General features: G+C 33.3%; 2 protein-coding genes across 3 annotated transcripts in view; one reads left to right on the forward strand and one right to left on the reverse strand.

Annotated features, from left to right (window-relative positions):
* The window catches only part of IARS2_1 (Isoleucine--tRNA ligase, mitochondrial), a gene marked incomplete at both ends in the record, with an annotated part of 28312 nt that extends 26935 nt beyond the window's left edge, over positions 1-1377 (reverse strand). Inside the window, 2 exons of the mRNA XM_035732257.1 lie at positions 787-817; positions 1325-1377. Of these exons, the coding sequence (XP_035588176.1) occupies positions 787-817; positions 1325-1377 (84 nt within the window). The remainder of the gene's footprint in view (positions 1-786; positions 818-1324) is intronic.
* On the forward strand, positions 1-24204 carry MARK2_1 (Map microtubule affinity-regulating kinase). 2 transcript variants are annotated; one of them, XM_051214579.1, is made up of 13 exons: positions 1-89; positions 4683-5035; positions 5074-5188; positions 6020-6282; positions 6393-6614; positions 6737-6990; positions 7928-8229; positions 8357-8824; positions 10066-10357; positions 13740-14003; positions 14244-14303; positions 19070-19432; positions 20426-24204. In XM_051214579.1, exons 2-13 carry the CDS (start codon positions 4730-4732, stop codon positions 21015-21017), a joined length of 3501 nt encoding a protein of 1166 aa, XP_051067765.1. In that variant the 5' UTR covers positions 1-89; positions 4683-4729; the 3' UTR covers positions 21018-24204. The 2 variants fall into 2 exon arrangements, with proteins under 2 accessions (XP_051067765.1, XP_051067764.1); XM_051214578.1 differs by lacking the exon at positions 14244-14303 and having other exon boundaries at positions 4748-5035; positions 5074-6282; positions 7928-8824.
* The last annotated feature ends 1006 nt before the right edge of the window (positions 24205-25210 follow it).

The following is a 25210-nucleotide window of genomic DNA, read 5'->3' on the forward strand; positions in this document are numbered from 1 at the left end:
GTAATGTCTGCCTCGTTCTAGGACGATATGTGTCAACTGGAGTTGGTTTTCCGCTTTGATTTCTCGTGAATCAAAACTATTTGCTGAAGGTAACCTACCTAAGCTATTTTTTTTGCGCAAAGCCTTTACCTATAGTGTCTCAGATAATATTTTCGTTTCTAGCGTTTCGACTAAGTAAAATATGATGTCTTACTTGTGGACTCGATGGTAGATGGTTGCGATTTTGTAGATTGTCATTTGCCTTTACAAACTGACATCTGTATATTCAGAAAACCCATGTCTTTTCCTGTTTCCGCGATTAAATTGTTAGGACATCTTACGGTTTTTTCAGTTTCATCCCGTTAAGAATCTTGTGAGTGCTCATAAACTAATTATGGATTTCTTAGTTTTTTAAGATCCTTGAATAGTCTTGAATACCTGTAACCAAAAGTGGCGGAACGTTCACATCTACCAGATTAGTGAGATCTGATTTTTGTTAGCTTCTTGTGCAAACTAAATCTCCATTCTTTAGCCTCATTGATGCCATTCTCCACTGAACATTCCTCGCTCGATATATACAGGTTCTTATCGTCCCAATATACCAGTAACTGGTGACATTTTTGCTACCAACTTCCAGTCATATTTTGACATTAACTTCCAATAATACAAACATTCTTCAAGTTTCTTTATCGACTTTGGCGTCTGCGTTTCAGCTTGACAATTTGCTATGATAAAGCGAATGTATATATACATGGCTTTTTACCACGTTTATTATGAGGACTAGTTATGCTTCTAAGCTTCACATACCGAAGTAGATGAATCAGGATTCAAGACTGCTCTAATTTGGTTGAATACAAGGTGAATAATTGCCCAGTGGTCATCGTGTTACGTAGCTCTTAAATAACTTATTTCCTCAGCTTGGATTTTGCTAGCTTTGTTCCTATAAGTAGTCATCATATTTGGCTACACCAAGCGTTTACATGTCCTGATAGATTTTACCCCACCAATCTCATACTCCAAAATTCTCTTGATGTTGCGGGTCAGTTAATAAAAGTTATCTCTAAATAGTAGGGTGACATAGGAAACGTGTAAAGTCCCAACACACTATGCTTTTTATAGATTCAAAGAAGTACTCATTTTCCACCAAAATTTCTATCAATAGTATCATTTGTACAAATACGGTCTATGCTTTTATCCAATTCAATACAAACAGACGTTGGTAAAATTGCTATTTTACATCGTTGCACTTATTTGTATAAATGTTATCAGTAAAGACGAAATAGGGCTACTGAACGAAATATAGACAGAAAATGAAAATCACTGCTTCAAATCATGGTCTTCTTACCTCAGTTTACGGAATTTAATTGCATTCTGATACATAAATCTGTGCACAACCATCGATTTATCTCTGTATACTCGAACTAATATTTTCTTGATTTATATGGTGTGAATCCATAGTGCTTCCACATTTGTGACGGTAATTAAGATTTAAAACTATTTGAACATTTTTCGGTTATCCGATAACATTTAACTATAACCTAACACTAGTGTGGTCTGTAACATTCTCTCAACTAATAATTAACAACTTAGAACCCGGCACAAGTGTGCATCGGTTAAAATTTTCACATATCATAACCCAACCTCGCGCAGTGTGTGCGAACTAAACCAAATCTCACTCAATGACTAGACGAGTAAGGCCTGATTTCTCTGGTTTATAATGCATTCTAATTCTTGTCCCATTTTACAGTGTTGTATACTTGTCACATCTATTCTAGTCAAACATCTAAAAAAAGTTGTATCAAATCATTAGTCTAAATGCTAGTTTTCAAGTGAAATGACATTACATGTGCTCCAGTCTTGGCTACTACCTAATATCATCAGCCCCTAAATTGTGTAGCTGATACCGTAATGTATGAGTGTATACTTTATATTGTTTTGGAACCGTACTATTACATCGCGAAGTAGTAGATACTCCACAAAGCGTGGTTTTTTATAGATCTTTCCAAAGTAGTTTAGGAAGATGCCTATTCCCAAATTCTTAGCTTTAATACTATTGAAGTGGTTTTTCTTCAGTTTGTATACAAACTTTTGCATATGTTGGTTACCATTATTATTGCTAATGAATTCAGTTTACAGCGATTTCCTTAATTTGAATGATTCTTTAGAGTATAGCAAGATAATAACTCTGATATCAACCCACGACCATTTCATATATCTTTGTATAGGTGTAAGTGTTCGCGCTGGTGTTACTAACGAAATCTGTGTATAGCGAAGGCTTGTAAGATGGTGGTTGACGGTAATTTACAGGGAGCCCTCGACATAGGTTTCGCACTACTTAAAACTCGTTAGAAAAATGTACTTGTAAACTTGAAGGAATTAATACCCCTCAACAGATTTGGCCTTCCGTATTCCAGGTTTACAGTTAGAAACGTTAATACCGGGTTGTTCAGGCCATAAATGACCGCCCGTAGGGTTGAGATATACCTACAACTGACTGGTCACTGAGTAGTGATCAATGTTATGCACATCAAGTCTTTCTTACTGCTGATCGATAGAATCAATACGAACCGCCTGTAACCATTAAAATGTTGATCTGTTCATACAAAATCTAATGTGTAACGCCCCGTTGAAAGAGGACCCTAAAACATGCATCAACTACTTCATTTTTCACGAGCTGGTGGTAATGGCACATTGTAATAAATGTAAAATGCACCTAAACGTTTTCAAATCTCGCTATTCGTTTTGTCTACGTCAAAGCGATGGTTTAGTAGTTTAAGGACAAATACCCGTTATCTTCTATCCTAAACCTTTCTTGATCGTTGTTTCTGAGCACCTCGATGGTGTCGTTATCCTTCTCAGGAAGTTTTGCTCTTTGAGTGTCACAATCTATTCTCTACAAATTAGTTACACTACCAAAGAATAGTTCACTGTATTATATGACTAGTTTCAAACAACAAACTTTCAAGTTCCAAATATTTGATTATAGTTGCTTTTGAAACGTTGAAGCCATTCAGTTAATAACACTGACGTTAGTTGTATAGTACCAGATAAATTTGGTAAATTGTTTTGTAGATTTCCGAACCATTTGTAGTAAAAGTGGTTGGCATATTATTCACACATACTTAGCCAGCACTCATACCGTCTCATTATGCTAGTTGGCACGATATCTCATTCGTTTCTTTTGTCTTGATTTTCCATTTTTGTTAGCATTATGATAATTTTCACTCTTTTTCTTTTCCGCTTTGTTAATAATCCTTCTATATCATAACAAAAAGATCTAGGAATTTGAACGAATACACATTTTTATCAGCTCTTAAGATTTTTGCATCTTTTAATTACGACGGAAGTGATACATTTCTGTCCCATATCATAGATTGTTCAGTCTTTCTACCTATCCAGATTTATTAACCACGGTCTTTTCAGTGTTTAATCCAAATGACTCAAAAGCACTATACCATTAAAAATATGTACGGCTCAGAATCGATCACAATGGCATCGGTGTATACACTCTCCGTCTTCCCTTAAACTAAGAGATTAAAATCGCTTCATCTTTCTTTCTACGAACTTTTTCTTTCATCCTGTACTATATCATTATATGCAATCTTTCTTTTATATATTACCACGTCTGAATTAACTACTTTTATGACTCCGGTGTTCATCTTGTTGTGTTAATGAGGTATGGCAACTTGGGTCGATGCATATATGTACCTGGTCCTACGTTGTAGCTGACTGACTGACATACGGCTAGCTGTATAATTGTTGTACTCGTTAGTTTATTGCAACAACAGAAATAGTTGATCAAAAACTAACATGTATCACTCAAATTGTATTCTAGATATAGGCCTACCCATTGTTCACAATTATTTGGCTTTAGTTTACATCTTGTTATCAACTCTGATGATTTTGGAAAAATACCAAATCTTTTTGACGTACTAAAGTACCAAAGTATTCCTGTTTTTCTAAGGTAAAGCTTTGGTGTTATGTGCTTCTGTTTTCTAAACTACGCTCACTGTTTGAGTGGTTTTTGTAATTTTTCACTTAAAGTAGCTGTCTAAATTTTTACGTATTTTCACCACTTTGATTTAATTAAAATTCTTTGTTCTATGTTTCGTCATACATACCATCATTACATTGTTAAAGCCTGTTCACTGTTAGAATTATAAAATACGCCTTTTTACTGTTTGAAACTGTGATCAGCCACTAATTAACATACAGCTCTTAAAATCACTTTTGATTCGCTATGAATCATTTGAAATTTCTCATAGCATTTACTTAGCTTGCTTGTTTCTCATGCTTCATAATTGCTAGTTGTTAAGCCAAGCTGTTTGTTGTCTGAAGAACACTGCAACAAGTAAGCAACCATACATGCTCATTTTTGAAGTTCGATGGTGCTTATTTGTATGGTAATTTATGTATTTATCCAGCTCGTATAACAGACTTATTTTTAGTCACTGATGCTTTCATTAGGTTTTTTTAATTGTTGTGATAGCATTCAAACGAAAGTCACAGCTGGTATCAGCTCAACTAATATATATATATATATATATATATATATATATATATATATATATATATATATATATATATATATATATATATATATATATATATATATATATATATATAATTAGGAATTTATTGAGAATAGATTCTTTTTAAGATATTACTACAACTCATTTACGTTACTCATTTCTCTATCATAGGCTACATATTTTTGTCTCCAGTTCATGTTATATGTTATGTGTACTGCATGATCTCTTCTGCACAGATTCATTCTGGCGTTGGATCGATGGCCACTGCTGCTCTGGCTCCAGTGGCTGCTCGTCCACCTTCCAGGTCAGATCAACAACATAATGGAAATATCCAAGAACCTAATCGACCTTTACGTTGGAGAGTGATTGACGACCAACCACATGTTGGAAAATACAGGTTTATACGAACTATAGGCAAGGGGAATTTCGCCAAAGTCAAATTAGCGAGTCATGTTATTACGGGACAACAAGTCGCTATCAAAATTATTGATAAAACCCAGTTAAGTCCTTCAAGCCGTCAAAAGGTAATTGTTTATCCTTTCAGTTTCATTCAATAAATTAGCTTTTCCGAGAAGTTAGACTGATGAAATTGCTGGACCATCCAAACATCGTAAAACTATTTGAAATTATTGACAACGATAAGATTTTATATTTGGTAATGGAATATGCCAGTGGTGGTAAGTTTTTAATTACTTTTCCTCTAGGTTATATAAAAATACCCCTCTCATCATACTACATTTATACACTTATTTAGTCATAAGTTTTGTGATTGCTTGGCCTATTTACTTATTTTACGAACTAATTTGCTTGAGACGATTTACTACAATAACGTATTCGACGATTCATTTATAGACGTAATTTTACCCGCTTGAAGATGGTATTTAACTCTATGTTGTGGTTGTAATCGAACCATGTACTACATTTTGAGGGTTTATTAATTCGGTCCGAATTATCGTTATTTTTCTATTCCATTTATGGTAAGACAAACGTTGGTTTCACGACCACAACCAATTTAACACATTTTACCGATTTCTGACTTGGTATTCTGTTTCGTCATTTATATACAAATGTCGGCTTATTAGATAGAAACTATTAGTTTACATTATTATATTTTGATTGTTGAATATTTATACTACTTAGAGTTGAAGATTCTGCATACTACTAAAATTACGAAGCAGTTCTATTATTCCGTACTTATTTCTGATTTTCCTATATGATTTTGGCTGTATCAGAATCCTTTTAGTTAACGTTGTTAAATAAATAGATTATGAATAACGAAACTTTACCATATTTTTGTTACCAATCACTCCGGCTTCCTCATCTAAAGCAATGATCGGCTAGTTTCCCGAATATCTAAGAATAACCATAAACAATTCTCCCACCAACTTGCTGGATAATAAGTAACAAATAGAAGTCTCTCGATACTTACATTCATCTAAGAAACAGTCTTCTCTAACCTTTTAGCACACCACCTATCATTGCTTCGTTTTTTCGCATTCGTTTTTTAGGTGAGGTTTTTGATTATTTGGTTGCTCATGGAAGAATGAAAGAAAAAGAAGCACGGGCTAAATTCCGTCAAATTGTTTCTGCTGTTCAGTACTGTCATCAAAAACATATTATTCACAGAGATTTAAAAGCCGAAAATCTCCTTCTTGATGCCGATATGAACATAAAACTGGCTGATTTTGGCTTTTCTAATGAATTTAGTCCAGGCACGAAATTAGATACTTTTTGTGGAAGTCCTCCTTATGCAGCCCCAGAACTATTCCAAGTACGTTTGACGTGATATTCTTCAGATTTTGTTGTCACTGGAAAGTTTTTGCTTACTCTTGTACAATAACATAAATTTCTCATCCTTTTTTCCACAAAACTACTATTTAGGGTAAGAAATATGATGGTCCCGAAGTTGATGTGTGGTCGTTGGGTGTTATTTTGTACACATTAGTCAGTGGGTCCCTTCCTTTCGATGGTCAGACACTTAGAGAATTGCGTGAACGTGTTCTACGTGGCAAGTATCGCATCCCGTTCTACATGTCAACAGACTGCGAAAGTTTGTTGAAGAAAATGTTGGTCCTTAATCCAAGTAAACGATACACTTTAGAGGTCAGTTACTTTAATCACTGTGCATGACTTAATGAGTCATAATTTGGTTCTATTAAACTATTATTTATGAAGTATTTGAGGAATTGTAAACGTCCTATATTTACATTTTACCAATAAATTAGATGGTGATGAAAGATCGTTGGATGAATACTGGTTATGAAGATAATGTATTGTCACCGTACATAGAACCCGAACCAGATTATACTGATCCTGTACGTATTGAGATTATGGTCAATATGGGCTTCAGTCGTGACGAAATAGAGAAGTCTTTAACTCAAGGAAACTTTGACGACATAATGGCTACTTATCTCCTCCTTGATAGAAGACGTTCTTCACTTGATACAAGTTCACGTGATGGTTCAAGTCTTTCTTTAAGGTAAATCTACCATTAGTAGTTATTTATGAAATTTACAATTAACAACTTAGTTTTGACAACCTGATTGTTCTTTTCAAACAATTTAATGATGTTCGAGGTTCTTTGCTGACTATATATGTCAAGGTTTCCAGAGCTCCCTAGGGTACCAATAGTTAGCCATCATTTGACCTAGCACATAGAACTACACTAACTAAACTTCAACTATTTGGTCTGAACACAGACGAAGATCCAGCAAACCAATTATTCCAAGCTATTTTCTTCTGTACAGTGTACGAGGCTTGTCTAAGTCACTTGTGTTCAACAATTATGCGAAAACACAAATTTTTTGTGTTCACGTCAAAACAATTGCATCATAATATAGATTAGTTGATCTAGAATATAATTGTAGTACAATCGTTTTTGTAAGTCTTATGCAATGTAACTAACTGAAAGCTACACGTAGCTTAACTCTACAGTTAATCCGACTCATTCATTCTTAATTCTTTAAGAGGTGCTTCACAAAATGGACAAATGTTGTAATAAGAATAAAAGAAATAAGTAATGCTTGTTGATATCTGATCTGGTATGATTCAAAAATGTACTCCGATTGGTCACATAACAGTTATCTTTTTTATTCTACTTTTCTGGATTATAAAGCATTTTTGTCATTCGTTATGGTAAATTGGATAAATATTATGCTCACATCAACAACTATCTCTTATTGCCTGACTAGAATAAATTTTTCTTTAAGTAGTCACTAAGAATGGAAGCTTTTATAAATAATTAAAGCGACGGAAGTTCATTGTCAATAAACTATAATTGAAGATATTACTTTATCTAAAGTTGGTTTGTTTTTAACTACTATTAAAGTAAATTGTGAATGATAAATATGCAGCCAACTATGTGTTATTGTTGTTAAGCGTTTTCCAACTAATAATTAATTTCATTCACCTTTCAGGCAAAGTACTCATTTACTTTCTGCTACATCAAATCCTGCAGCTAGTCCACTAATCTCAACTGGTGGTGTTAATTGTGCGAGTGTGGAACATACCTCAAATATTTGCCCAGACGATACGTTGTCTGTTTTACCTACAAATGCTGATACTGGACCAATAAATCAAAACGCACATTCAAGCTCCAAATTTACGGTCAATTCTGGAAGTGCCACTCGTTCTACAAGTACAACACCACCTAGTACAGTAACGGTAGTCAATAATGGTGCCAATAACAAGCCAGCTGTGAATATAATCACTCCTTCATGTAATTATATTTTCAGTTTTATTAGATTTATTTAATACATTATTGCTGTTTATAATTCTGCAGAATATAGACCATCGACGTATTGTTAGCATACGATTATTATCTACTTCCTTTATCTCTTTGTCAGCTTGCACTTCTGGGTCGGAAAGTTCAGGAACTACAGGTACCAGTACAATAACTCCCATTTCACATGTCAGTTTGGCATCTACAAATACATATTCATCTTCAAGTGGAAACGCGAACGTGAATTACAATACAGCCCTTAATGCAATTGAAGCATCATGTCCTTCTAGTAATGTTGAATCAATTAAGTTGATGCGGAATGACCTTGTTCGTGCTTCAGATCGTCCTGGTAGAGAAGAATCTAGCCGGATTTTGGCACGATTACGAGGCTTTACTGATGAAATGGCCACTCCAGTTGTTGGTGGGGGTGGGCTTACAGCTTATCCAAATGTTCCAGGCCAACGAACAAGTATTGATGCAGGTACCAGCACAGTTCGTCCAACTACTGCCGGCCAGAGAAAACCCATTCCTATCACTTCACAAGCTCTGGGTGCAAACACGAAATCATCACCAAACTCCAACTCAGCTATGGGTAATATTATTTAGTTCTTTTCTGTTTAAGCTTCGTGTTTAATGTCCATCCCTTTTTTATGTTGTCCTTTTCAAATGTTGCTACATTATTTAGTGGTGCTTGTTACTCTCCTGATACTATACGAAGTTTTCATTTCAATAACAATAGGGATACAAATAATTTTTTAAGTTGACTAAACCTGTATGTTTCAGGGTAGTGATTTTTAAGCTTCTTGTATCTTGACTCTACTTCAATCACCACTTTTATTCCAGTAATTTGTCATTTTTTCCTCACTGGTAGGTTTTCTTTCCCTTTTGCTCCTGATTATGTCCAACTTCATCGGATTTTAGTCAATTATATTCACTCCTTTTATGTAAGAATGTTGTAAGCCTAATGTAAATTTGTTACCATTATACGTACAGTGTTCCTGTGTTTTGTGAAGCTTATACCTCTAAACTTCTAACTTATAACTCGAATCCCGTAACGTCTATAAGCTCACTCACTTCTTTCTGTGGTTTTTTAAAATGTACATTCAATAAATGGGAAAATGAAGTTGACAGCACTTTTTTTTAAAGTTGAGAATGACTGGAATAGTAAATATTTCAATCTCATTCACTTATCGTGGAGTCCCAGTTACGCGCTACACAGTATCAATCATTTTCCCTTACTGTTGTTTCTGTTTACTTACTCTCGTCTATACAAATGACAAATTGAATGTAAGACAATCATACCTGACCATAATTTTCCAGTTTTTTGACTGTTAAAACAGTTCAAAGCATAAAGCTTCCACCATATCTTTTCGTTTAATATAGTGATTGTCATCTCACCAATTTCACGGTTATTGTTACAACTATGTACCTATTATGAACAAGTCCCTTCATTTTCTTCCTTTTTTCTCTTATTTAGAACTGTCCCTCCTATCACATGTAACCATATGTTTTAATTATTTTACCGAAATATTGATTCCTATAGTTTTTTCTCGTTAGTGGGTTCTGCATTTTCGACTATGACAATATTTAAGGCATGCTATTTATTTACTTATGATATATAGTAGTTCCTATTATTGTAGACTAGTTATAACCTATAAGAAAACGTAGAGTTAAATGAGGTTGTTTCGTTGTATAATCTTTATTGTCATTATTTTAGTTCAGATGGCCAAGAGTAAGGTTCAAATGTTCTTAGTATGTTGTGATTTTATTTTATAGTTATATTATTTTTTCTCATACCCCAATTCTCATGTAATTTGTTTTCTGCTCACAAAGCACGCCGTACTCATACTATGAATTATGGGACAACAACCCCAACATCTGGAGATCAACAACATTCTGTTAGGCGCCAACCGATCAATACAAATGCAAGTGGACGCAATACATGTGTATTTGATAATGCTAATCCTAGGAACTCAGTCGCTCTTTCTGGTATCACTGGTCTTTCTAGCGGATCTGCTTTATCGCCTTCGTCTGATAAATCTACATCTGGGTCATCAAGCGGAAGTGGTAACAATCAAGTTACAACCAATGGTGCTGGAAGATTACCATCTCATGAAATTCGAAGGTTAGTTGTAAATAAATTATCCAATTCTACATTTTTTCACTTGAATAAATTAATTTGGTTTCAAGCAACAGCGCTTACTTTTCAGTGTATTTTTGTATTTAATGGAGCAAAAATATACTTCCTAATTGGACTCCTTAAGATATCACTATTAGCTTTAAGAATTAATCGCTTGAAGTCAGTCTCAATCGTTCGCACACATTCAGTATATATATTTAGGCGTAATTACTGAATTGAATAGGGAAATGTAAACTTTTCTTCTGTTTTCCCAAGTTCTTGCCTCTCAAAATACTCATGTAGTTAGTTAAAAATAACTGGGATCAACCAAGTCTGTGTTATTACCGACAATTCTGTTCAATCACCATTGATTATTGTATGAATTTCTTACTACTCTTTCTCAAACAAAAAAACTTACACTATTCAGTAAATGTGTGCTTCCTTTCAACATATCAACGTTTGGCATTACCAACAACAAACTTAGGTATGTGCAGAATATCACTGAAAAAAGGTGCTCAAGTACATTTTTTAATAATATAGAAATATTTTAGACTTCTTTAAAACTTAATATTGATTTGATTGATGTGTTTAGTGTATTATATTATGATGGTAATGTTAGTGATAATCGATCAAACGAGAGGATTTTTCATGCTAATTGTATTTGTGTGTGATTTTGTTGTCATGTGATGATGTGTATAATTTGTAAGGTCATTATCTTTTATAATTCTTGCGTTGCGTTATACTTTACGTAAATCTGGAGGCTGGCGCACATTTTTGTTACATATATGCACATATTTATTTTATGGAGAACAAAATTTAGTTATATATATATATATATATATATATATATATATATATATATATATACTGTTCATAGTATACACATTTCATGTATATTACTAACAACTCGCCACTAAATAGAAGAGCCAAGTAATAAGAAATGAAGTTTGAAGCAACATGAAGGTTTCAGAGTAAATGCATGCAACTCTCATAGTTTTACACCATTTATATTAATAATGCTTTAATTAAAATCAGATTAGTGCTGCTTTTCACAAGCGTTCGATAATTTTATGGGGGGGGGGAATATGAGCAGATGTCAAATCCGAACAGCTGCGTTTATTTTACACAATCCATAAATTATATTAACTTAAAACAACTGTTCTACGTGAGTCTTGTGTTTATTTGCTGGTCATCATCGCAATCTTTATTTTCGCGAACGCCTAAAAATTACCCGTAATGAAGATTAAATCTAATATTTTGGCCTTCGTTGTAGCTTGAAATATATAAAACATTTCCCTAATTAGCTGTATTTTCTCTAAAACTGCATACATGATTGGACCCACTGAAAATAGCTCTGCTACTTTATTTTAAGTATTATTTACCCAATGTTACCTCATTAATATCTGTGTTTGGTTGTGATTGTTCCTGTAAAGTTACCTGTATAATGAACTTGGCTATTCTCCTTATGCGGTCTTAGATGTACACCGTGTTATAACTTGTGCCCTGTGTCCTTATTAATGTATAACGTGATGATGCCCCCTGTTAGAGAACAGTGAGTTATCGATCGGACCAATGACGCATAAAACCCGTACAAGCAGTCTAGAGTCCTTATCGGTCCTGCTTACCGCCTAACCCAGCCAGTTGAGTCCAGAACACTAATCTTAACCTCTGCGATATGAATCACTTGTTTCGAACATACTGGGTTTATATACCAACCAGACAGACCACATCGTAACATAAAATAGGAAACAACATTTGTACAAGATTTAGCCAAATGTGGCTGTGAATAAGGGAGATAGTAATTGATAGACTGGGTATAATAATAGTCCATAGGTCATTATAAAGCTTATGATAAGAGAAACACGAATATGAATAGTTTAGTCATTTAACAATTATACGATAAAAATATACGTTTAGTAATTGTCCAGAAATAGATCCCAATAGTTATTATTCATTATTCCCATCGGGATATAATACACCGCTATATTGAAACCATGAACCAATCTAAGTTAGACCACCATTGAATACCCGGAAGCACTGGATGGCTGTTTCGTCCTAGTATGGGACTCATTAAGAATCTTCGCCCACTACCCCGTAACGGAGACTCCGTGTCGGGTTTGAGGCAGTTAGTCACCTATGACAATGAAAGATGGTCATGCGATGTATTGAATTGATTAATATTAGACATCAAAACCATTGGATGCCGGTCAGTGGTCTAGTGGCTAAGCGTTCGCGCGTGCAATCGAAGTTCCCGGGCTTGCTTCCCGGTTCCAGGATCATGGTTTCCCACTTCTGAGAAGTCCCATACTAGGATGAAACAGACGTTCAGTGTCCCTAGGTTTTCAATGGTGGTCGACCGTTGATCAGTTCATGATTTCAATGAAATTCAACAATCTCTACAACCCCATACTAAAAGCAAATATTTTAACCTGTAATAAGCATTTTAAAGTTATGGCACAATATTACCAATATTTAGTGCTTATTGAGCAAATACGTCTACTTCATATAGTGATCTTAATAGTATGAAAAACACTCCCGTGCACTAATTGATGACATGATGGACTTAGTTTAAAGAAATTACACTTCTGTACACTCGGAGTAGACTGTATATTACATATTTCTGCCCCACTGATTGCATCTGAGACTCGTCCTCGTCTTTTCACATATGTTCGTCGTTTTTACTGCAGAATTCGTGCGTGTACAAAGGTACTTGAAACTAACTTATGTTTATAATCACTGCCTATTTTAATATATAATTCACAATGAAATAGTTTTTCCTTTTCGATCTAGACTCACTCAATTCAAAGCTCCAAATGTAGTGGAGGAAAACTCAGGTATGGTAAACCAATATATTGGTTTATACAAAATTAAACGGTGCCTTTGTATAATTTGAAAATCATACATTAAATAAGTCATTTAGATATCTTCCTTCAGTTGTCCTTTACATAGTCCATCATTCTTCCAATTCAATTGTTAATCAAATTGCTCTTTGTTTCCCTTCCTCTTCTCTTTATTTTAATCTTCTGCTGCTAGGCATTCCACTTCCTATTCCTGCTACATACTACTTATATCTGTCCACATACGAGTTGCACATCACACAAGTAACGACTTATCGTAATTGAAGTATTATTTGATTCCACTCATATTAAGCAATCATCTAAAAGTTTAAAATGTATATTGTTTTACTTGATATGAGCAACGGATGTCTTGAATGTCAGGGAAATTTATCCTTTTCAAGGATAATGTCCACTTGATTTTCACTCAGCATATAGTTCATTTGTAAATTATCAATTTATTTGTTGAAATTATAAAATTCAATACTCATTCTTTTGGACAATTTCTACTGTAATAAATTTTTTGTGGACCACGTTGTTTTGTGAACTTTCAGCCATGTTACTCCTGCACTTGTTCCTATGACTACGCGTACTAACAAAGTACATCATGGTGCCAATATATCTAGTGGTACTGGTGGTGCTTATCATGCAGGTTTATTATTGGAAAGATCTGCAACGTTGAATACTGCAGGTCCTGGTACTAGTGGTAATGGAACTTCATCAAATCAATGTGCTTCTTCCACACGTGGAAGTGATGTAGTTGGAGCTGGAGAATTACATCGTAATCAACCTTGTGCCAATATTGTCGGTCGAAGCGGGTATGTAATTATTCTTTTTTCATCAGAACGAGGTTTACTTAAAATGTAATAATCTGAAAATGCTTATCAGTGTTTCTCTTAACTTTTCGATATCTGTAGATTAAGTGTCCTACCGACTTATTGGTCGAAAGTTCCTCTCCGCTACAATTAATGACATATTTCTTTCCTAATTATTTTGTATTATGGTTATTGATGCAAACTGAATTTTCTTCTTTTCATAATGATGGTTTTGTATTGCAGAGTCAACGATTATGCTGTAACATCTTTCAATCGCAACGATTTAGCGTATAGTTCCCTTAGGTAGGAGTATCTCAATGTTGTAACACTAGTCCAATTAACTCACAATGTTTATGTTTTGTTAAAAAAAAACTAATGTTCTTGCCTTTTGTATCGTTATTTGTTGCGATAAAAATATTTATATCATTTTGGTGTATATATATATATATATATATATATATATATATATATATATATATATATATAATTTTATTTTTGTCCATCTATAAATATTTACTTCACCGTTTTACATATAATTGATAATCATATATTGCGTTTTCTTGTCTTGCTTTAACCTCCTTCACCTCATTTCGGTTTACCTGGGTTTTGATGCACATTTTACATGTTACGTTGTGGTCGGATTTCGTTTGATATAAATATTCATTTTATATCTTTCTCTTTTCACGTTAACTAATTTATTCGTGAACTTTTTATTAGGTGTAATAAATGAATTAAACAGATCTACCGAAATTAGTAAAACAAACTTTTATTGTATTTGAGACTTTCTAGTTTATTACATTATCAGATACTTTGATTCTTGTATAGTTACTGTATATGGTCTGATGCAGTTCTATAGTATTCACCTCTCTAACGTGCAAGTTAGGTTTTACAGTTATTATAAAATACGTACAACTTGGTACAAGATTATATTAGTCCAAGTTGCCACACTACATACAGCGAGGAGAAATTAACAAAAATTGAAAGCAGTTATTTGAAAATAGTATTTTTACCTTAAAGCAAAATAGCAGTAAGACTATAATTGAATAGTTCAACTTTATCATAGTTGCGATTACATATTCTATGTGTGAAATATCACTGTCAGCTCTCACTTGTTAATTATTGACTTGTAAACCATATATGATTTATTCGGTTAGTTGGAAATCCAGGCACTCGCTCTTGTATACATGAATATGTTCATGTATAAGATAATACTAGTTGACTTCATTCTCGTATTCTTGATTGAGTCCGGTGCATGGATTGTAACTAGTGTAGTCGCATTGATTCATTATGTTTTTGTAAACTTTAGATTTTCACGAAGACTGGTTATATCCTTCAGTCTCATCAATCATACTACTTTCTTTACATTTTTCTGCATCATAGCTAAGTTTATTCGGTATTTTTGACAATATTGTCTCTAATTAGTCCTCTACTATGTTAATTAGCTGCAGTCACACTTCCTTGGATAATTTTTTTGGTAAATGAATTGATTATCGTTAGAGGATTTCCGTCTGAAAACAACAAAGAAACACCTGTTTATCAATAGTTAATTTGATCTTGTCTCTTTACGATTATTGCGAAAATTGATCCCTTTTATCCTAACTTATAGAAGCTTACTTCCTGATACCAGTCGTACTCAACTCACTTTTGTACCGAGTGCGTACTGGCAATTTGATAAGTTTATTTCTAGGGTATTTAAAATGGAACACTATCTAGTATTCTCATATGTAAAATTGATTCTGGTAAAGTGTTTATCTAATTTATATGTTCAACAACAAAATGTCAGTGTAGATACTACTACATAAATAGCTAAATTAGCTGTATTTTACATGAAATATCCTTTCATTTATAAATATGAATTTACAATGATCATTCTTGATACCACATAATTAGCTTGCAACAACAAATTCCCCACTACTTTTCTCCCGATTGTTCGAGTAATCTTACTTTATCATTCTTTTATAAGTTCTAAAATAATTTCGTGCTTATTTTCAAAATACTTTATTTTGGTTGGAAGCTCGAAACTGTTATGTATATTTGACAAAGGTTTTGATGACTTATCGATAACCTCTTAATCAATCACTAAAGACAACATGTTGTACTGTTTTTCCATCTTCCATGGTCAGTTACTGAAACTGACTCGAGTGTAGCGAATAATGCTGAAAAATTACTATCCTTTTTTTATCTAAAGAGCCATAACCCCCATTTCGAAGAGGCTCTAAAACAGGTTTCCGAAAACTATCATCAATTCCCAAAGCCTGCTAAAAATCTACTTGCGATATCCAACTTCGGAACTATGTATTCCGAGCCGCAACAAAACTAGTAACCGTCTTGTGTACATTTTCAAAGTCTAAGGTTTTTTTGTCTTTTTGTTATTGTTTTTGACAAATTTATGTGAGCAGCTTTCATTATTATAGCTTTAGATTTATTAGGAAAAGGTAATGAATCCATCTCAACAACTCCCGCTTACGTTTTGATGCATAATGGTGTGTTCGTGTTTATGAGGCTACTTGTTCGCTTTCTAACTTCGGTTGAATACCCTTAGCACCATGGATAAAAACTTTTCAAAGCTCCGTAGTAACCGTAAATATTTAACATTTCATTTTTCTATGCTTATATATACTTCGATTACTCACTTTTATCGTTTTTTTATTATTTTTGTTGCTTCATAGTGTCGTTTGAAACTTGTCTATTACATTATTAAAGTATATTATGTTATTAACTTAGCAACTCTGTGAAGTTCGTTTTAGACAATTTTCCACTTAAAACTCAATGGAAAACGAATAGAGGACAGGGCTTATGACATTCAATTATAAGTATTTGTGAAGTATTACTCGGTCAAATTAGGGACTGATTCATAATTCAAGCGTGTTGATCATTAACTGTAGTTGTATTTATGTGTTCATTAGTTCGTCTTTCTACCCTCCAATATTTTTCCACTTCTCTCTGTTTCCTAGATATTATTAGAGACAATGTAAACGTAAACCAATTCACTATGATTGGAGGTTCTCTGTTTTATCTTGTTGGTTTCTGGTAATATTTACCAATTATTTCGACACTTGCGTCGGAAATTATTCATATTGTCTTGCTTTTCAAAACGGCGTTCACGAATTTTAGTTCTATAAGTTTCATTTCTACAGAGACTGATTCATGTAATATTTTAAGCTATTGAAAAATCCATTACACACAAAAATTCAACTAGCTTATTATTTTTAATGTCTTTCGTTGATATTACATTAAAAAATGGTCGTTATTGTCTACCATGTTTATGGTCTATCAGATTGCTACAGGGAAATTCAGTACTTTTCATTCACTTTCTACTTCTTTTGATCTGTATCATATTTGAGTGTTGAAAAATTGTTTTCATTGGGTTTACAAGTTGTTTATTTAAGTTGTCGCCCATATGTAATTGTTCTTCAAATAAAACAATCATTTATAGTTGTTAATAATTGTAAACAGACTACTACTTTGTAATCACTCTTACGGCTGACTGATAATTAATCAATCTAAAATGAGTTTTGTTGCGAACTACACGATTCTTGTCATGCGTTAAACCATAATTGTTTAGTTTCAGCCCATGAAACTCGTCGGTGATGTTACTGCTGCTATGTATAATTCTTTTGGTAAATAGAGATTGGTTTGTGCATTGATCATTGTTTTTTTGCGTAGGATCAGTTTTTATTTATCACCAGTCATCATAATCTAATTGTGATAGTTAAGTGAGGTTGTATGTGTTCACGTTTTTTTATTGTGGCGATTTATAAATTGTTCTACTCCTACTGATAAACCATGGTCCAAAGCAACTTTCATTATGATTGATTCTTATAGTTAATTACAGCTTTACTATTTGTGATAGTTACAGAAGACTTCATCACAAATTGATATCAATCAGATGTTGTATTCTCAAAATAAATAGCACTAACTTTCGATTATTCTATATTTTATTGGATTCAAAACATCTAGAGTCTTTCGCCCTCATTTTATTTTTTGCACTGGTGTTTTTTCGCCCATTAATTTATGTTCGTTTATATATATATATACATTAGTAATCAATACACAGTTATGATATATTAGTTTTAATTTAATTTTGTGTACTATTTTTTTATTTATTGCTACCAAAATGTTAAAAAGAAAAGAAAATTATGAGGAACACTTACACGTCTGTTATGATTATGACTGGAAAGTATGTCTACATATATCTCATCAAAAGAAAACAATGTTATTTATAAAACTGCAGTAACACAGGTATTATAAGTCTTTTAGTGATAAAATAAAGGGAAGGAAGCATAACATTAAAAATTGTATCGTCTCCACGTGCTAACGATACGATAAGATAATCAGATATCTCATTGTTATCGATTTGTTTGAATGTATTTGCTATTCCGTTAATTATTATCATTTAAGTATCAAACTCCCGCGTAGAAATCATTAAACTTTGACTTTTCTTTTGAATGGTAACTACTTAACTTCATTCATATCAATCATTATTTTAATTGTTAACTCTTCATTTTAAATTGCTGTACCTTAAACTCATTTACTCTGTATGTGCCGACTTCACATAATTTAGACGAACCTAACGACTATTATTTTATTAGAGTAAGAAATGACATTGAGTTATTCGATGTTTTAAGGTACATGTTTGAGTACTTATAAACGCGGAATATTAAGTTTATCATAAAACAACTTTTTCCAGTTTGTTTTTACTATCAGTTCTTCTTTATATACAATGGCTTGTTGTCCTTTTTGTGCGTGATCTTAGTGATAATCTGATTTATTTCAGTTCATTCAAACAATGAGGTTGATTTTATTTTCTATTTAGGTCAGTTTTGTGTTTATGTATTTGCACGTTTCTGATTTATATGGCTAGATGATAACTAGATTTAAAAAATTCTTACTTGACATTTTCCAGGGATAACGGATTTTTATTCAATGTGCAAATGTTTTCGTTTTATCAATGTCCGATTCTTAACACATTAGTAATGTAGTTCAATACTACCTTTCCAAATTATATATTTGATTTCCTAATCTACTATGTACCCTTTAATGAAAACAAATTTTTAATTCTGTTCCAGAGTGGGTACGTCAACTAACCAGGCGGGTTGTAACGCTACCTCTGTTGCCGCACGTCGTGTAGTTACAAATACCAATAATAACACGTCTTCTGGATTTAACAATGGTATAGGAACTATCTTAGAGACTACACCTTTCCCTAGGCTTACACCAGAACGTAGAACTATTCATTCAACAAATTCACCAAACATAGACTTTGATTTCGATACAAATAATCAAAATTCTAACAACACAGTCGCTGCTCGTTGTATTAATGTTTCACTTGCTGGTGCTGGGGCTACAAATAGTAGTGGTATGACTCACTTAACTCCTTCTGGCACTGGTCTTACCTTCTTCAAGGCACTTACTTCCAAAATCGGTCGACGGTAAGGTGTTCTCCATTCATTTTATCCTGCTGAATCATGTCGTTTAAAATTACTAGCTGTTTTTCCGGGTATTTAGTACATAATAATCTTACAGTATGATATAAATTTTAATGTCTTGAAAACTTACATATTCCACCTGTAAACGATTGTAAGGATTAGAGTTAATTTCGCATCAGTTTCTTCAGTCACTCCTACCTCTTGGTTACCTTCTAGTGACATTAAACAGTTTTCATCCTCAACTATACAATAATGAGTAGTAAACTGATGACTTATTGATCACCTCACCTAACTTTAATCCATTGCCTCAGTATGGCAGCGTCATAGTACCAATACCTCGCAAGTCTGTTACCTCAATTCTATAGCTGTTCAATCGACACTAGCACAGAGTAATTAGAATACTTTATTGTAAGTTTTTCACATTTCTTAGTGTCAAGATGTGAACATTTCTTCCTTTCATCTAGATATGTGTATCTACTGATTACCTTCCACCTTGAAGTTGTAAATAAACTTGTACAACCTTGGTTGTACAAGTTTTCCATGGCTTCATTTTAGAATTTTGGAACTATATGATTACCTTACCGAAGAAATTATTTCATCTATCAGACATAGTAATTTGATTTAAGAAAGACTGACAATTACAACTCACTAAACATCCGAATCGAAAATCATCGTTTCTAAAATGAAATATCTTTCGACTGATGGATTGGTAGACACGGTCAAAGTCGGGCTAGAAACGTTGGATAATTCGGGTCATGTAGTCTCCTTCCTTAATAGAACAGCTAAATTTTACTAGCCTTAGAACTCGGCTCTTAATAATTTGATTTGTGTGCTTAAAACTGTTAGATGACAGGTCTTTTTAGATTCTAAATCGGGTAAAACGTTACTTGAATTTTGTGCTTTCATTACTTTTCAGTGATGAAATAAGTACTGTGCTTGTCTTATTTTCATAATTTATGGTTTAATAAGTCTCATAATGCCGTTTTTGCTTTTTAGTGGACCTAATAGTGGTGCAATGGGCAATATGTCTCAGGCACTTACTGGTGGCACTGATATTTCACATGTTCCATTCTCAACGGCGGATTCTAATATTGGGGCTTCCACAACCAGCTCGGGATCAGGTTATCTACCTGGAGATTCAGTTTTTTCTGACTCCAGTGTACATGGCGCATACACCGAACCTGTTAGTCAGTTAACACCTGGAGGAAGCTCTGCTGGTTCTCCTGTTCCTCAAGGCGGGAATCAAACTGTTCCTCATACTGACGATAATGTTAATGATCAAACGAAACCACGAAGTTTACGTTTCACTTGGTCTATGAAAACAACCAGTAGCATGTGCCCGGATAACATGATTAAAGAAATCAAGAAGGTCCTCACAGCCAATAATTGCGAATATGATCAACGTGAAAGATACCTTCTCATATGTGAGCATGGAGATCCAAGCACAGATGCGAATGTTCAGTGGGAAATGGAAGTTTGTAAACTTCCTCGTTTGTCTCTAAATGGAGTTCGCTTTAAAAGAATTTCAGGAACTTCTATTGGATTTAAAAGCATCGCTTCCCAGATCGCTAATGACCTCAAACTTTAATCAATAACACTTTCGTTTGCATACTGATCTGTTTTATATCCCACTTCAAATGAAGTTATTTACTTTTCTGTATACTTGAAGTGCCAGATTACAACTATGACTGTGAAAGATCTTGGATAATATTAATACATGCTCAACGGTATAGTTTTTATGCAGTACCTCTCGTTTTTTTTTTTTCAAAATACTATGCTGGGTCATAATATCTTTGTTTCGATACAGCCCACAATGACATGTTTTTCGTGATTTCAAGTGTGTTCTTTGTCTGTATGCGTTTCACATATACGCATTTGTACAGGCCTAATGATCACTTTACATGTGTGTAAATCTTTTCTGTCAGATCCTCTACATTGTCCAATTTGTATTGTAGTGGTTATTTCCGACCAAATTTTATTCAGACATGTTTGTACTTTCCAATTCTTTCTTTATTATTTCCTATATATTCACTCCACTCAACAGCATCATTCGTTCTTAGACTTCTGATAATGTCCTCAGGATTCCTTATCTGCACTTTTCTGTTAACATCTCTAATGAAATATCTAAGCACACTTGTTTATGTCATTTAAGTAGATTATGACCACCCCTGTTTCACTTATATGTATTTTTGTATTTCTAACTGTCCCGGGTGTTTCATTTTTGTTCGTTAATTTTGTCTACCAAATTGAGCTATGGAAATTTATGTAAGTTATTTCTTAGTCTTTAGTGTAGTACCTATGTATTCGTATAGTATTGTTTTTCATTCCTTCAAAATGATCTCTTCTGTTAATCTCACTACATCTTTTCTTCTCATTTATCGTGCAGTCGTGCCACCTTATTTGAAAAGTAGCAATTTGTCAATTTTATTTTTTCAGTCTGTTATCATCCTCATAACACTATTTTCTCCTGAGGGTCGTCTATCTCTACACTTTCAATACTTCACAATAAAATACAATATAAGCCTTTCCTATTGATGCTCTGTTCCTTTCTACAAGTGGATCTAAGAATGCACAGTAACTAAAATTATTACTTTTTTGCCTTTTACAATGCATGCGCCATCGCCTGTGTACACCGTTGATAATTCCTAAGGAAGCCATATAAAACGATTGTGTAAGTCCCGTATCAAATGTTTCATTTTTGCCTTCGGGAATGATATCAGTGTAATTACTAGATATTTGCATTCTGTTCCAAATTGATTTTTCTTCTTGGTTCTTTCGTTTAGTTTACCATATTCCTCACTAATATTCAATGTCGTATATATTCTGTGAATAGATTTATTGCGTTCAATTAGTAACATCCTTAATTATTGTTATTATTAATGATGGTCTGTTCTTATTGTTTCTGAATCTCGCTGTTAATAATAGTATTAATAATAATACACATGACTAAGTAACTAAACACATTTCAATCTATTTGAACTCTAACATATACTCTTCCTTTCAAGTGCGTTTTCCCAAATGTACAAACCCTATACACACAAAAATTTGTTTCAATGTTTATATTTTGTTAACTTCCTTCTTTCATCTTTTGTTCGCCTCGTTTTTTCTTTATATTATTATGTATGTTTTCGATTTGTGATAGGGTGATTCCATTTAATTCTTTGAATACGTTCTGTCCTAGATGTTTATTCTAATGCAGGTTTCACCTTTATTTCGTTATCCAATGCAGTTTAAAAGATATTTTAATTTTCTGAAGTATTGACAATTATTTTAAATTCATGCGGAAGTTACTTTGTGATATTGTTACTGTTCTCTTTTACAAAATTATGAGTTATCTTTTCTGCCATGAAACCTAGTTCCATAATGTGGTGTGATTTATTTCATACGTGGTTATACACTTTTCTCACCTGCACTGTTTGTTATCTCGTGTATCTGTGTATATTAGTAACTTACGGTAAAACTTATTGCGCTAACTGTTCTTATGGCGGATGATACAAATAATAATGGGTTTTCGCCGGTGACTTTTTGCGAAAAGGATAAAAAGTAGCTTGCCTTCTTTAATCTTCGTACTGCTATGTTTCACCATTTCTATTTTGCTTTTCCTTAATTAAATGTACCCCCTACAAATTGTGTGCAAAATTCATTATACCTTGGTAAGGAGAAAAATCGGTTTCATTTACTTATGATTAACATTATGAAAAACTTCTATACGTAATAGATTATCTCTTCTATATCATGCATACATTTAAATTGTTACATCCAAATGTTCGCTTATTCACTATCTTTCGTCTCTCTTAAATCGTTTGTGTCCCTCATTTAGTTCAAAGGAGTTGTTTTTCCAACTTCATCTTGTACACCTTCTTTTAAAGGCTACATTGACTTTACACACATGCAAACGTACGTATATGTGTATGAATCATCTGTCTAACCTTATATATATATATATCCTAACGTATTTATTGAGATTCTACAGCCACGTGATCATTTCAATGCACTCGACTGTGTAGAATTCCCACTACAGACAAATGAAACTAGTGTTTAGCAAATCGACTTTTTTCATATTTTATTTTTTTTGTTAGTAGTTCACTGAGTTGTACCTGCTCATTTTTATAGTCGTGTTGATGATGACGATATTGACCATCCCGTTTTTATTACGGTTTTGGACGCTACTAACTCAAAAGTACGCTTAATGTCTTATTAATAAGTGAATAAATTACTAGCATAATAGTGAAACTTTAGGTGGCGTCTCTACTTTTGACAACTTAAGCTATCTTTATGCGGTTATTAAAAGGCGATCAATGATGGTGATCCAACTTTCACTGAAGTAACCATTGCACAGCAAAGATGAGCTTATTATAACTTATAGGGCAATTTTAAAAAAGACAATTCTAAGCTTAGTCCATTTGACAGCTAAAAAGAAAATAGTTATTCAATAAGCTAACTATCAGAAGTATTTCTTGAAACCAGTAGTCCAAATATGTAAATCAAATTCTTGATGACATTTAGAATTACCGACATCATTTATGATGTCCCAGATATGACCTACCAATCCCTATATCCGTTATGATAGGTCTTTCTAACTCAGAATTTATCATCCCTTCAATCATAGAACAAATGCTTTGACGAAGAGAAATTTCGATCATACACTGCTTAAAACGACATTCTACACCCTAATGCAAAGTATAGATGAGTCATGTAGCTTCTGTTTATATAACATTTGTTTTTCGTATTAGGTATCATGAGGTATTCTTGATATTGAAGTCACCTATATTCTACTTACAGTGTATATTTTTTTATCAGTTTTCAGTATAACGTAAGTTTACAAAATCTTGGGAGTTTTGTGTGATAATTAGCAAGAAGAATTCACCATTCTAATCGTTCCAAACAAGTAAATTATGATTCGGAGGATCAAATAAAAACGGGTTATAAGCTATGGCTGCAAATTCAGTAGTCTAGGAAAATTTGTTTCCTACAACTGTTTGACGTAATTCATCCAAGTGCAAAGTTAATTCCATTCACGGAAAACTTTATGAAACTGTATTTCGATTGCTATTATTTTAAAATCCAAATAACGTCTTTCTAATATAGGTTAATAACACTAGATGTTTATTGCAAGTTCAGCTCCTTTCTGACTTCATAATTCTACTTTTTTCCACCATAAAACTGTATAAGGTTGTAAAGTAGGATCACATAAAACAACTTAAACTAAAGGAAATGAGGTATTGCTTTTTTGGATTTCTTTAAAAAAAGGTCGAATAGTGTCATTTTCCAATGGAATTTATGTTCGTTTTCTACATTTAACTTAGGAATAACAGTTCATCTACGTAAATAAAATAGCGCACTTTCCAAGACGTTTTTGCTTTATCCAACTAATATTTCGCGTTTGATTTCAAACTACTGATTTGTTTGATTTTCTTACCTAACCTTATGGACGACTGTAGCCTGTCAGTCAACTATCTCAGTGCAGTTAGTAGATACTGTCCATTGCCCAGGTACGACAGCTAACAGATGTTAATTTTTCGATCATTCTAACTTTAGGATCGTTTTTATATATACATAGTAATCCCAGTATAAAAAACATACTGCATATAAAATTCATATTTTTCTACTAACCTCACATTCCCAACGAAATATAGTTGAGAATAAAAGTTCCAATATGTAAACAATTTACAGAACCCAGATATACGTATGTAAAAAGAAATGAAAGACTAGATTTATCACCGAGAATTCCCACGATATCAAAATGATGTAGGTAGGGGAATTTATTAATGGATATTTTCC

Source organism: Schistosoma haematobium, chromosome 2, assembly GCF_000699445.3.
Source record: "Schistosoma haematobium chromosome 2, whole genome shotgun sequence".
Taxonomy (NCBI): domain Eukaryota; kingdom Metazoa; phylum Platyhelminthes; class Trematoda; order Strigeidida; family Schistosomatidae; genus Schistosoma; species Schistosoma haematobium.

What these genes read in the sequence shown, in the direction of transcription:
- MARK2_1 (XM_051214579.1), top strand. Translation starts at nt 4,730, where the DNA reads ATGATCTCTTCTGCACAGATTCATTCTGGCGTTGGATCGATGGCCACT. An exon ending in GTCCTTCAAGCCGTCAAAAG is followed by an intron (nt 5,036 to 5,073) that starts GTAATTGTTTAT and finishes TCAATAAATTAG; the next exon opens with CTTTTCCGAGAAGTTAGACT. An exon ending in ACTTCCAAAATCGGTCGACG is followed by an intron (nt 19,433 to 20,425) that starts GTAAGGTGTTCT and finishes TTTGCTTTTTAG; the next exon opens with TGGACCTAATAGTGGTGCAA.